Below are 14394 nucleotides of genomic sequence, written 5' to 3'. Positions count from 1 at the left end.
CAAAGTGAATTTTAAAGTTTAAAATAACAATTAAAACCCCAAACAAATTTTTCTGACAATTGACGGAGTTGTATTGGGGAGCCAGCTTCAATGTAAAATGCGGCTGTCAGAGAGAACTTAAAATGGCGGATGATTTAGGTGACGAGTGGTGGTTGAAAGGCGATAATGCACCACGTGGTTAGTGTTTTTGCACTATTTGCTCTAAATGTCGCAGAATGTGTTTATGATGCCCTAGTCATAAAAACAGGTATCACACGTGTAAGATATGGGTTTATTCTCTCCAGGTTTTACTCGGGTGACTATCTTTGTATACACATGTTTTGCGTTTTCGGACACTTAAAGGGGCACTGATGCGGAGCAATTTCCGTGGACTGGTGTAAACTTTTGTTATTGTTTTTCTCCCGTGAGTACCCGGATGATATCCCAGAATTCGTGACTGGTTCGTGACGTCTGCTGCGCAGTCCGTGAGCGCAATTGATAGTTTAATTATAGACAGATCAACTGAGGTGAAGTCATTTTTACTTCATTCCAAATGTATTATGAAAACAAATGAAACACTTTGAAGGTTAATCATCTGCCCGTGGCAGAAATGGTAAAAAACTATTAGGACGGAAAACGTCTCTATATTTTGTCTCATAACCCTAGTTAGTTTATTGTCATACTTGTATGATTCTGAAAATTAATAAAAGAACACACGATCTGCTTATACTCATAGTAAATTTCTAACATAACAGCAACATTTATACATTGTATAGAATGCCAATGTGGATCCTATTTCACACACATACGCGATCTAGTGTGTTTTTTTCTGTCATACAGATTCTGCTGAATGCTACAACAAATAAATTAAAACAAAATGCAAAAAAATGAATGTAAAACAGACTAATTTTATAGCAACGATGTCAGGCTACTACCTTGTTCAGGAATGTATCCATCAATATCCACGTAAAAGAAATCGTATTCCATTCATCTGCAGCTGGTAAGTAATCCTGCTCTGTGTCGCGTGCCTTACAACTGTCTCATTTGCGAAAAAGTAACACATCGTTTCACGTCTTTCGTTGGTGAAAACCAGATAAACCTCTGATTGGTCTCCCAAGATAGCACACCTGGCAACTAATTGTATGATGTCCACTATTCTAAGTAATTTAGTTAACCAATAATGAGCAATCAATCAATCAACGCAAGGGTGGTTAATTCTTTGAAGGGAGGATGTTGTTTTTGCACTCACACTTTACGACAGGGTGTAGTCATCTACACACACTGCCTTTTGACAAATCCGCTAAAAGAAAAAAGTAATTAATCAATCAGTGAGTTATCAGTTAATCCTTTGATCGATGTTTGTTTTTGTAACTTAGTTGATAAACCCTCTTGCATCACTTACATGCACATACTACATAACATACAATACATTTGCCATTACAGACCTTAATTTATAATGTATTTACTAAAGACAGGAGAAATGCCAAATGGGAACCTTTGTTGAGTAACCGAAGTTGTGTTACTACTAATTATACCTGTTATAAATTCATGAATTGACCATAAAGAGAATGATGACAAATAACACGTGTAGGTTTACACCATCAAACGCGAGTTACAGCAAGGAAGATGTAATCTCTGTGTCGCATGCAGCCTGAAAACACTATTGGGCCGAAACTGTTTTGAGGATACCAACAGAATTTCGTTACATAAGGAATACACACGGGCATTTGCTGTGTACTTGGGTAAATAGGTGAAATAAGGGTTTTTTACGTAAGAAAATGTTCAGATTTCTCTACCAAAGGCAAAGTCATCGTTTTTTGTTTACGAATTCAAATAAATCAACTATGTGTTTTTATTATCATAAATAATAAACCATTGTAGCTACCATAGCTACCAAAATTTTCGTAAGATATTTGCTATCACAGCTGAACCAACACTCAGAATTACCTAAATATAAAGCTTTGCAATCTTCCGTACTGAAACAAATGGCTACGTGCCTGTAGACATCATATTTTCATGTAACATGATTAAATATCAGGTTAAAAACACTGAAATAGGATCAAATTGGATCAGTAACTATACCATCCAAGCATCCGAAAAGAACTACACTGCTGGGATATTTGGTTACGATCAAACAAGGAATACCATGGATATTTTTAAAGAAATGGCATATGATGGGCATCCGGCCTCCCGACTGTTTAGGTGAAGAAATTCTGCTAATATGGACAGGAGCCCAGTTCCTTTGTCCGTCACGGTCGAAGGCGCGGGCGCTGACCAATTTGCGGTTTGATTTCGTAATTAGACCGTTGGCGAGAAACATTATTCGCTCCGCATCAGTGCCCCTTTAAGAACGAATTGCTGTCACAATTATCGGGTAAGAGTTCCACCCGTACCCCCAACCCCCTCCAAAAATCAAAATTACAAGCTGACATGCATACCTCATCTTAATATGCATTCAATAAATTAGAATATAAACAGTCAGTGAACTAATTTCAGAAATTCAGTGCTGGAATATCACACAGAAGAGGAATCCCCCTTGAGGAAATTTACTATGTAAAAAGAGTGGGATACGAGAGAAACTTTCCCAATTATCGCATGTCACTTATTGCTGATAACTCACAACTGTGACTGTGTCATTCAGTGTGTAAGAGTTCCGCCCATAACCCCACTAAAATGTATTCCAATTATACTGGCGTCTCCTATTCTCGCGGTACTTACTGATGTTGGCTGAAAAAATAATGCAAACAGTTTTTTTCGTATGTATGCTTGTTTTTAAATGAAGAGATTCCCCCTCTAACATCTGCAACTATCAACTGCTTGATCCATCAGGTGTATTATCGCACTTGAGCTCGATGAAAAACATGGTTGTCTGCCCCTGACTTTTCTAGGCGTCTCCCATTCTTGCGGCATAACAAGAAAATAATGTTATTAGGTGTAAGGAAGGGGAATCCTGTCGGAAAGGGTTGGGAAAAGATACTATTTTTCCAAGTTGGTTAAAACTCATGAATATTCGTTACATTGCAAAATTTTGATAATTCACAGGCTTGGGCCACTTCCCAGTTCCCAGTCAGTGATGTAAACAACTGCTAAGTATCACGCATCGGCAGTCTAGGCAGAAAATGTGTTTACTGCGAGAATAGGACATGGCCTGTATTATGATTATTTCTAAGGGTTAGGGTTTAGGTTTAAGATTTAGTGTTATGTTGGTTAAGATTAGGATGGATTTAGGGTTAGGGTAGGTTTTCTGAGAAACACAACTGCTCTTAAGGCACAAAGTGGTAAAAGAAACAGGGGTTACAGGCGGAAATCTTTTCATTCAATGATGCCCATATTAAAATGTATGAATCTGATCCTGCCCAAGCATATAAGAGAAAAACACACGTTTTGATTGATTTCCTGACCATGCTCACCATTAGATAAAGAGTATCTCTCTCACTAGCACTGCCATAGTAATGCTGTCTATAGATGTTCAGGACATAGAATATGTATGGTATGTAAGTGTTGTGGTTGTAAAATGTCCTTTTTTGTCAAAATCGATCTCTCTCCCAGAGATACAGTGGGGGATACAGCCAATGCAATACTCTGCATCAAGTGTGTGAGATGCAGTTTAAATCCTGATACACTCACAACCTTGGCTTGGGACACAGTAGGGCATTGTATTGCTAATGTGGCCCATTTTTGATATGTTTGTTTTCAGGCCCACATTGAAATAAGTCATAAATTTTTCAGACGAAAAGTCCAGTGATTCAGCTGATGAAACTCCAAGGACCCCTGACAAGAACATTCAGGATGTAAAGAGGAAAAAGGCAAAGAAAAGAAAAGCCAATGATCAGGATGGCAAAAAAGATGAAGTAAATGGAAAGAAAAAGCAAAAAACATTTGCTAAAGTTGAAGAAGCTCTCGTAAAATCTGATGAGGAGAAACCAAAGAAGAAAAAGAAGAAAAAGCGTGTTCGGGTAATGAAGTGTTATTTACCACCTTTGTAGCAGACACCAACATTAAACAAGCTAGCAAAACAATGATTTCGCCAGCATTTCTTCAAAGAGTGTGTCACTTTTATTCGTATTCGTATTTGTTTCGTATTGCTGTTAATTCTTCCCTCCCAGTCCATTATTGTCATTATCCATATGGAACTGTATTAGATCTCCTTGTACTAGCAGACGATGTTTTATCGTCCATTCACAGGAAATGACAAATTGTGTCAAGTATCAAACATCGGAAGCAGTAATGTTATACTTATGTGCATGCACACTGAGTTGACTGGTTCTTTGTCACAATTTTAGTGACGAACAAAAGCTGTGATGAGCATTTTGGGGAAGGTAAAATACTAGTATGGGTAAGTTTACGAGTGAAAGTGCTCAAGTGGAGATCTGTCTTTTGAAAATGGTGACTAATAAATGAACGTAAGCAGTTTCACGGAAAGAATATCAAGTAGCAAATTGTTGCTTCTGTTCTGGTTTCTGTAGGTAGCATAATATGACTTTGAATGGCAAATTTGCTACCCCAAAGTGTTAATTTCGAACCCAATGATCTCAGAAACAACTGAAACAAACCCATATTCCAAAAGCAAAGATCTTATTCAGGTTATACCCACATTTGGCAGTGGGTATGAGTGTAACCAGTCATTAGGAAAATACAGTTAAATATCACCCTGATGTATGGATAAAACAAATGAAACAAGACTTTCCCTTTTCAGAAAAGGATCTCTGAAGAAATATCAGGCAAAACATTGACTCCAGCTGTTAAAGATGACTTTCTACAGTTACTAAAGTCAACATATGAGGGAAAACTATCAGCAGTTGAATGGGATGAAATCCAGTTGGAAGGTAACAGAATGGTCATGCTTGTCAGCTAACTGGTTGCAATAAGTGGTGGTTTTAACTGATATGCGAGTGTAATTTTGTGCTGACCAATATCGCTAATTGTTATAACAGTCTGTTAAAAAGTAGGCTTTCATGAAATACGAGAATGAGTGCCTTGTGGAGAATTTCGAGGACAAATTTTGTCCTATATGCTTCTTACCAGGGGAACTGACAAGTAGGCTGGGTTGATTGCATGTCACCAATGTCACTGTCAGTTCAATACTCAATCTGCCAGCCGCCATAGAATTGGATCCCTTGCCCTGACTGCTGCTTCAGCGTCACCATGTGAGCTACTGAAATCCTTCCTGAATCTGCTGACTGCCATATCTTAGTGTTTGATGTCACTACTCATCAGCATGATCAAGCTATCTGCTGGGAGAGTTGCTCAAACGTTCAGCTATCAGATCCATGTTATGCTTGTCCTGACTGCTGTTTGTATTTTGTGTGTTTCATCTTGGTTGTGTTACCTAATACCATGGCAACATAGATCTTTGCTCCTATAGTATCAACTCACTTGTCAGGTTCAGACTTGATTTCAGTTCTCTTTGCGTTTTGCAGTGGTATTAAAATGCACCCTGTCTGTCCGTGCACAATATCTTTTCCGGAGCAGAACTCTAAAACCGTTCAGTATTTCTTTACCAAACTTGACACATAGATTGGTCTAGTGGTATACTGGCGCCTTTTGATAGTTTTGGAATTCTTAGTAAAATATTTTTGGTGTTTCCATGACAACAAGTTTGACTTCAACTGAAATTGGAGGTAATGCGGGGGATATTGATGACTTTGTCTTCTTGTTTAAATTTTGGTTTGTTCAAATGAAAATAATTATTTAGCTTTCTGATGTGTAGATGGATGTTTATGATGGGAATGTTCTTAAGTGGAATCTCCAGGCATTTGTCAAAAGTTTCATATGTATATTTATTCTTCAGCTGCCGACTTTCTTGTGAGCAACCCATCCTCAGACGGGACAGCGCCATGTAATTACCTGGAGTCTGTGGTGCCGAAATGGCCCAGTATGGTGGCAAGTACCAACCAGAAGCCAGGGACTCCATTCATGTTGATTATTGCCAGCTCAGGGGCGAGAGCTGTTGAACTCAACAGGTATATCATTTCATCAGCATTTGTAGGTCTGTATACTTCATTTGTAATGAATTTACTCACGTGTACAGGTTGTATGTTCCCATATCTTAATCTTTACTGAATTTCACTCGGATAGATGTGATTAGATTCGGGTAAGCAATACCATATAGTTGTGTGTGGATGACATCTTTTCTTTTGGTATAACCAACACTGCCCTACACACCCAGTGTGAGAAGGTCTTTGATGTTTATTGTGTACTGTTTCAGGGATATTCAGAAATTCAAGGGCAAAGACTGTAAATGTGCAAAACTGTTTGCCAAGCATTTTAAGGTAAATGGAAGTGTATATATGATGCTACAGGTTGTCCTGATTGATACCAGTTTCTATATTGCATGAAAGTAAATACATGTGCACTATTTCTTAAGCCAGGTACATTTGACATGCTCATTCTAAAAACAAACATCCTATGTATCAATGTCAGCCCATTCAGAATTGGTTATAGTTTTGAACCAAGATGTGTATCACTGTTTGATAATGATAATAATTCACTTATATAGCGCCTAGTATCCATCTGACCAGTTGCTCACTGGATGCTGTAATCAGAATCTGATTATCATTACCCCGGATAACCCAAGCTGCCCTCTTAAGCGCTAGAAGGTTATAGTCACAAGACTCTATCACCGGGTACCCATTTTCTGCTGGGTGAACAGAGGCAAATTTGAACAAACTCACTTGCCTAAGGTGAGACCACATGTTTCCCATGTGCTTCGTTGTGGGGCAGGACTGAAGTCCTAGAAACTCTCAGGAGTTAAACTGCCAAACACGGCCACCCATCCAAGGACTGTCCGAGCTCGACGGTGCTTAACTTCAACTGATGGTGACCTGAGCACTACGCACAAGACCACTCGCCACCACACAATAGGACGGGATGTAGGCCAGAGTGGGGAAACTAGATATCATGATTCATTTTGTATTTTCTGATTACGTAAACACATTGACATTTTACCACCATATATGAGGTTATTTTATTCAAGGATTCATTGTCAAATATTTTCGATTTCCAGTTAGCTGAACAAGCAGAGTTTTTGACGAAGAAAGTCTGTCATCTCGGCATCGGCACACCAAACAGAATTGGAGCATTGATAAAGTCAGGTGCTGAGTTAGTTTTCTTATTTATAGAGTAGAACAGCATCCATGAGTTTTGAGAAGTGGGTGATACACATAATCATGTCCAACAGATAGCAAAAAAGACTCCTCAGGCAATTTTCTTGGTTGGGGGGAGGGGTGCATTGAGAAAGTGGGGATGTACAGCTGCCCTCTCCTGTCCCTTCCCCTCTTTTCTCTCTCCGCCTCATCCATCTTTCATTTCGACTCCTCAATGGGTGGAACAAAATGTTTGTGTTGTTTGTTTTGACATGTTTTTTTTATGGTGTAAACTGTATCTCGTCTCAGAATGAATTGACTTCAAATTCCTCATTAAGATGTTTTATGAGGCCAGACCCTGTTAGTATACATTCCTAGTTACGAAACCTTTTGCAAAACTTGTGAGAGATACAAACTAGAATGCTGTGTTTAATTTTGAACTTTATTTCCAGGCTCATTAAAACTGGACAATTTGAGGTATGTTATAGTAGACTGGAACTGGCGAGACATCAAGTTTAAGAGAATTACTGATATTCCTGAAGTGAAGAAAGACTTTCTGGAACTGTGCAAGAGTCACCTGATTCCACACATACGAGACAGTTCTTGTAAGATTGGGATACTCTGATGAAACCGCCATAATGGACTTGCTCTTGTTGAAGAAACCAATGTTTATAAGGAAATGATCACAGAATCTCCCTTTCTTCAAGTGGCACTGAAATAACGACCTTATCAGTGATGTTTTGTACAGAAGTATAAGATGAATGAGACCTTAGTTGAAATGGAGGAGAATTTGAAAATTTGTTTTGAAGAAAATGAAGCTCCACAGACAGTGTGAGCATTTCAGAGCTCTCTTCAAGATTTCCACAGACATTGTGAGCATTTTAGAGCTCTCTTCAAGACTTCCACAGATGTCATGATGTTGTTTTGTTACCCTCTTACCCTCTTGTTTTTGGAAGTATGAGAATGTTTTTCATCATATCATAATGTTTTAGTGGTTATATTTGTGTATATTCAAAAACTGTATGAATATTCAACACGACTTAAGTGACTCATGATCATGATTATAATTTACTGCAAATAAGTATTTTGCCTTTTAGAACTTGAGCCATTTATGCTTGGTTTTCAAATATATTTTCACTGGAAAAGATATATATTTCACATATGGTGCCATATGGTGCAGTATTGCATTCCATGTTCTACTTCATGTGTCATAAGCCAATATATGCAAATTAGTTTTCGATATTACAATCAATTTAAATTCGATTAAAACATATTGTTATGGCAGGATATCTAACTCAAACAATATTTATACGAAAATTGTTCAAATAAAGAGATCCGTTTAAACAAAGTACGATTGTTATGAAAGTTCATTAAAATTCAACGAAGTTCACACTAAGAATATCAGCTTTGTGTGATACCATAAACATTTTCTTTCATTTCCGTCGTTGGTTGGGGCGGTGGGGTAGCCTAGTGGTTAAAGCATTCGCTTGTCACGCTGACGACCCGGGTTCGATTCCCCAGATGGGTACAATCTGTGAAGCCCATTTGCTGGTGTCCCCCGCCGTGATATTGCTGGAATATTGCTGAAAGCGGCGTAAAACTAAACTCACTCACTCACCCCTTCGTTGGTCAGTCTGTCAAGGATCATTGGCATTTCCGTGTGTGATAAAACGGAGAAGCAAGTGCAACCTGAATGTGAAAGACCCCGCCTAAAAGTTATGTACAAAGTAATTAATTTGTAAAATATATCACGTGATAGGAAGTGACTGTGTCATCAGTGCACAGGATCGTTGCACCACGCAAAATGTCACGATTCTGAAAATGAGATTCACCTGTAGAACGCAAGTAGGGAATCGAGTGCACGACATGAAGATGCCTTAGACAGAGAGCTAACTCACTAGTACGCTGACGTTTTGACGATAGGCCTCACACTCTAGTTAAGTTAAGTGAGCAATATTCCAGCTATATGGGGCGACCTGTAAGTAATCGAGTCTGGACGAGACAATCCAGTGATCAACTGCATGAGCATCTATTTGCACCATTTGGAAGCGATGACATATGTCAACCAAATCAAGTGAGCTTGATCCCCCCGATCCTGTTAGTCGCCTCTTATGACAAGCATAGTCGCCCTTCGTGGCAAGCATGGGTTCCTGAAGAACCTATTCCACCTTGGATCTTCACGTTTGTTAAGTTAGTGTACTACAGCCGTATCATGAAAAACACCTGCCTATCTTTGTACACGTGGAAATCGTATTGGAACGCAAGATATCATTGCTATGCACATGCATGCATGACATGGGGTAAGTGTGGAGGTATACTGTAGAGCTAATGTTCGGACTGATGCCAAACAGATTGTGCATTAACACACCTCATTACGACCCTGTGAAACGTCGAATTCAATAGGCTGATGCAAAGAAAGGACCATCTCTTTGACTGAACATTTCTGAAGGTTTGACTGACTGACGGGCGACAGACAACGCCAAGTTTGACCTCAGTGTACGAGGACGTCTTCACGTGGTTATGTAATAGTCACTTACACAGAACAAGAAGCTGTTTCTCACGGTCAGCAAGCACAGGGTGGACTGTTACAGGTGAGAGAGTTTAGTTCTGCGCCCCATTTAGCAATATTCCAGCAATATCACGGCTGGGGGTCCCAGAAATGGGCTTTACAAGTTGTAGCCATGCGGGGAATGGAACCCCACCGCTGGACTGTAATGAGCAAGTGAGTGAGTACAGTCTTGTGCCGCTTTTGACAATATACCAGCAATATCAAGGCGAGGCTTCACACTTTGTACCCATGTACAAAGCGGGTTAAGCGTTCGCTCGTCGCGCTGAAGACCCGAGCTCGATTCCCTCCATGGACACGGTGTGTGAAGCCCATTTCTGGTGTCCTCCGTCGTGATATTGCTGAAATATTGGTAAAAGCGGCACAGAACCAAACTCTCTCTCTCTTTCTGTAATTGGTTGAACGCGTTTGTAAACTTAAAGGAAGGGGTTAGCTAGATGTTCAGAGCTTTGTGTTGAAAAAATAGACAGAATAAGTTCGTTTCTTGGGGAATTCTAAGATGCTTCAGTGAAAGATCAAGGGCGTCGATTATACTTTATCAAACGATAATGTGGACTTTTTGCATTTCGTCACAATGCGTTGGCGTCCCTGCGCCATTCTAGTCTGCCCCCTCGTAATCGAATACTTTTGCAACCTCACTATGCAACCGACGTCATATCAGTAGCCATCGCGTGGTACAACCTCCTACAGTATACTTCTCCGTTGCATTCCGTTTCTTGGTTTGCATTGACGTTAATGTTAGCGTCATTGTATTGGAGGGAAACACGTGCGCATATACACACAGACGCTTGCATTTCACCTGTACCGCCACCATCATCCAGTGAAGGTAGACTACCGTCCTCGTCCTTCAATTATAATAGTTCAGGGCAAAACTATACTTTATTACAAAATACATTGGGGTGGAGCGAACTTTATTTCCTAATTACATTATAAACCACAGCGTAATTAGCGAGAGTTGGTTTACTTTTACGCCGCACTCAGCAATACAGCCTGGTTCCCTGGGTCTGTTGCGCCTGCGCTAACTCCCCGACACTGAGTATGGGAGCTTTAGCGCAGGCGCAACAGACCCAGGGAACCAGGCTGTCAGCAATATTCCAGTTACACGGTGGGGTCTATAAATAACCGAGCCTTGACTAGACAACCCAGTGATTAACAGCATGAACATCGATCTACGCAACTGAGTGAGTGAGTTTAGTTTTACGCCTCACTCAGCAATATTCCTGCTATATGGCGGCGGTCCAGCTATCAACAACATTAGCATCGATCTGCGCAATTGGGAACCGATGACCTGTGTCAAGCAGGTCAGCGAGCCTGACCACCCGATCCCGTTAGTCGCCTCTTACGACACGCATAGTCGCCTTGTATGGCATGCATGGTTTGGTGAAGACCTTATACCCCGGGACCTTCACGGGTTTTTACGCAATTGAGATACGCTGCCATTTATCAACCAAGTCAGGGAACCCGACCCCGTTAGTCGCCTTAATATTGACTTATTTTGCGTGACGTCAATGCCTCTTGTTCAGGCATTGTAAAATCTTTTGTTAGACAGTAATTTGACAACCTGGATATGAGTATCTGAAAGTAATAGCCCAACCATGTAAATGAAATCAATTTCAGGATATCAATTTCATAGAACAATGTCGACTCAGAATGGCAATTTATATCCACATTTCTGTAATGGTAACCATTTGGACGTTATCGCTAGTTCCATGTAACAGCTTGGCCACACGTAAGATTGTAAATGGTTACGCATGGAAATGATTTTGAATCGACATGACTGAGTCCACATAATTCACCCTTGACCCCTACTGACACTGTACCTATGATTCGGATGTCATTCATTTAAAGGAGCAGTAACGTCACAGATTGGCAGCTGATGTCGCTAATTGTTAGTGGCATGTTGTTTGGTTCATAATAACAGACAAAAGGTTGCCAAGTTCAAATTAAGTACAAATTCAACTGGCCAATAGGTGTGGACAAAAGATTTGTTCCAGGTGTGTTTTTGTTACAGTTTAGTCTCGGCTCAACAGTGTTATTATACTTCATAGAGGTAAATATTAATCCGCAAATTGTAATTTAGTCAGAACTGTACTTATCTGTACTTCCGATGAATTGATGTTATTATATACTAGAGTGCAATGTATACATGTGTATGGAATAATAAATAAATATCTATTTCAGAAAAAAACCCAATGATGTCATTTTCCATAGTTACCTTTACGTAACCTAGTTATATATTCAAATGCGTAACAACGTGTTCCATGAGAGTAACAAGAGAGCCTGCATATTTATCTGAATTCCTTGTAACTCCAACATCGGATAACTCCAAGTTTTTGTCAGTCCCTTGAACTTCTAGTTAACGAGGTTTCAATGTACTTTATTAAGTTGTCGTGAACGTGGTCTATATGCATTCGTAACTGCTCGTGTCATTCCGGCAACCCGGATGGCGTCTCGTACCCATCTCTTGGCCATGTTTACGACTGAGTCCTGTGTAAGCGCAAACGGGCATAGAGATGAACATAGTCAAGTACTATTATCAAGGGAAGATAACTCTCAATTTCCTAACATGGCTCTCAGAGGTTACACAATACCAAATGTTTTCACATAGACTTCTATAGTAACCTTATATCTTTTAAAAAAATATCCAGGATATCAACAGCCAATCCATATACATAGGGGTACAGGCTGGCCTTTAAACAACAATAGAACACATTCTGTCCAACTTGTCCTGCGCTTTTTCCCAGCATAGGAAGCAGAAGACATCAACCCTCCATTGGGCACCAAATGTCACCTACTTGAAAATATCGGTGCACACATACGCATAAGTCATGATGATAAAAAATGACAGCACTGAATACTTAAAATTGTGGTCAGTTTTAATTACTGGATGGATGTGCTTTTAAAACACAGACATCTTACACTATTTCTTCCAATCACAGCTGTGACAGGCCTCTGTCTGAGTTGTTTCCATACGGTCCTCGCTCGGACTGCATGTGATGTTGATATAGTGCAGTGGAACGTAGAATATCCTACATTCGGTATGCAAAACAGCAGTACAATCTCATTCCCTTTGCAAATATGTTTCAGTGCCGAAAGTTGTTCATCATTTAGTTCAAAGTTTATGTTTAAATTGTGCTTTGTATAGTTTAGCGAAGTTTCAAAGTTCAACGGTTCCGCCATTTTCATGTTTTGAAATGCGTTTTACCACACGCGATTTGATTGATTTGCCACGATTCTTGGCAATGATGGCGTACAAGAGTGGTACGAGTCTTCTTGTAGGTCACGGAAAGAGAAGAGTAGTTACGAATGGGTCTATGTGGTCCTCGACCAAGCGCCCACTTCCGACTGCATTTTAGACATCATGGTGAATAAATATTGTGTGAAGCTTTGATAAATACAAAGAGACCCCCAGACCCCACCTCCATCTCACACAGGTCTACCTTCACTGGATGATGGTGGCGGTACAGGTGAAATGCAAGCGTCTGTGTGTATATGCGCACGTGTTTCCCTCCAATACAATGACGCTAACATTAACGTCAATGCAAGCATGAACGTCAACTGATATTATTCGACATTTACAGTAAGAACATTCTTTAGATTTAGGTAAGTGTTCATTTGTTCTATAATCCCGAAAATTCGTTTTCGTGTACATCCTATCCTTTTCAGTACATCCAAACTTTATACAAGTTACTACTCTTTCAAAAATATTTCTGTTCCAAAGAAAAAGGGTGATTTTAGTGTGGTTGGCACGACTCCCAACCTGAACTGAAAGGAAGAAGGGTACACGACAGCTGTGCCATGTGAAAACAATAAAGCTTGGAATTTGATCAAGAAATATACCGAGAATAAAAAGTTAAAGTTTTTAATCATGCTTTCTCCTTGATTTCAAAACCAAGATGTGAAGCTGTGGAAATGTTAAACTGAACTAATTGGGAAGACCAATCCATATTTAGAGAAGGTTCATCTGGTAACTGATTTAGGGATGCCATAATCATTTGTATTTACAAACAAAGGAAATGATGACAATGCTTTTTGAATCAAAATATCTATTCCTAGGCCTGTTGTGCTTATACAAGACTATTAAACTTCAGGTTTCACTTGTTAAAAGTGACAATCCTGTGACCATACAACAGTTATTCCTGATTTTCACTAACCTTTTTGAGGAAAACAACATGCATGTTTTCCAAAAGCGTATGCATCCTGTTGAAAGTAAAAGATAATTTCCATTATGGCTTTGTTTTTAAACTAAAAGTACTAAACCAAATTATGATAGCTCGTTTTTCTTCTGACAGATTTCCTATGTGCCAACCTTTTTTTTGGAAAAGATACTGGGTGGCGCTTAACTTTTTCACGGTATACGTTTATTGTCAGTTCATTGTATTGACATTTCACACCGTTTGCTGACAAGTGACTTTCCTAAATGAAAATGAAAGGGTGTCATGCTTTCTCCTTGATGTACACCTGAGACGAAAAGTATGAAAATTAGTTTGTACTTGTCCGTCACTACGGTAAGAATTTTTCATTAAAATCTAGGGCTTAATTTTTAAAAATATTTTTTGTTTGGTTGTTTTTCTGAAAAAATGGACAGTGACATAGAAGTACTCGTATTTGAGTGAGCAGTATTTTACTGTATACTACTGCAGAAAAGTTCTCAGTGAATGAGGTCAGCGCTGGTGAATAATTACGGGAAGTAATATTGTATATCATTGTATATTAATTTAAATGATTAACAAATACATTGTGATGCATCATCGCGTTTGAGTT

General features: G+C 39.4%; 1 protein-coding gene across 1 annotated transcript; it reads left to right on the top strand.

Annotated features, from left to right (window-relative positions):
- Nucleotides 1-107: 107 nt before the first annotated feature.
- Nucleotides 108-8460, top strand: LOC137286567 (protein CMSS1-like). Its single transcript, XM_067818492.1, has 7 exons — nucleotides 108-177; nucleotides 3709-3935; nucleotides 4676-4805; nucleotides 5771-5942; nucleotides 6188-6251; nucleotides 6986-7073; nucleotides 7517-8460. Exons 1-7 carry the CDS (start codon nucleotides 123-125, stop codon nucleotides 7687-7689), a joined length of 909 nt encoding a protein of 302 aa, XP_067674593.1. The 5' UTR covers nucleotides 108-122; the 3' UTR covers nucleotides 7690-8460.
- Nucleotides 8461-14394: the final 5934 nt, after the last annotated feature.

This window comes from Haliotis asinina, chromosome 6, assembly GCF_037392515.1.
Source record: "Haliotis asinina isolate JCU_RB_2024 chromosome 6, JCU_Hal_asi_v2, whole genome shotgun sequence".
NCBI classification, from domain to species: domain Eukaryota; kingdom Metazoa; phylum Mollusca; class Gastropoda; order Lepetellida; family Haliotidae; genus Haliotis; species Haliotis asinina.
The sequence above is the reverse complement of the archived record's forward strand: the minus strand, read 5'-3'. Positions and strand labels throughout refer to the sequence as shown.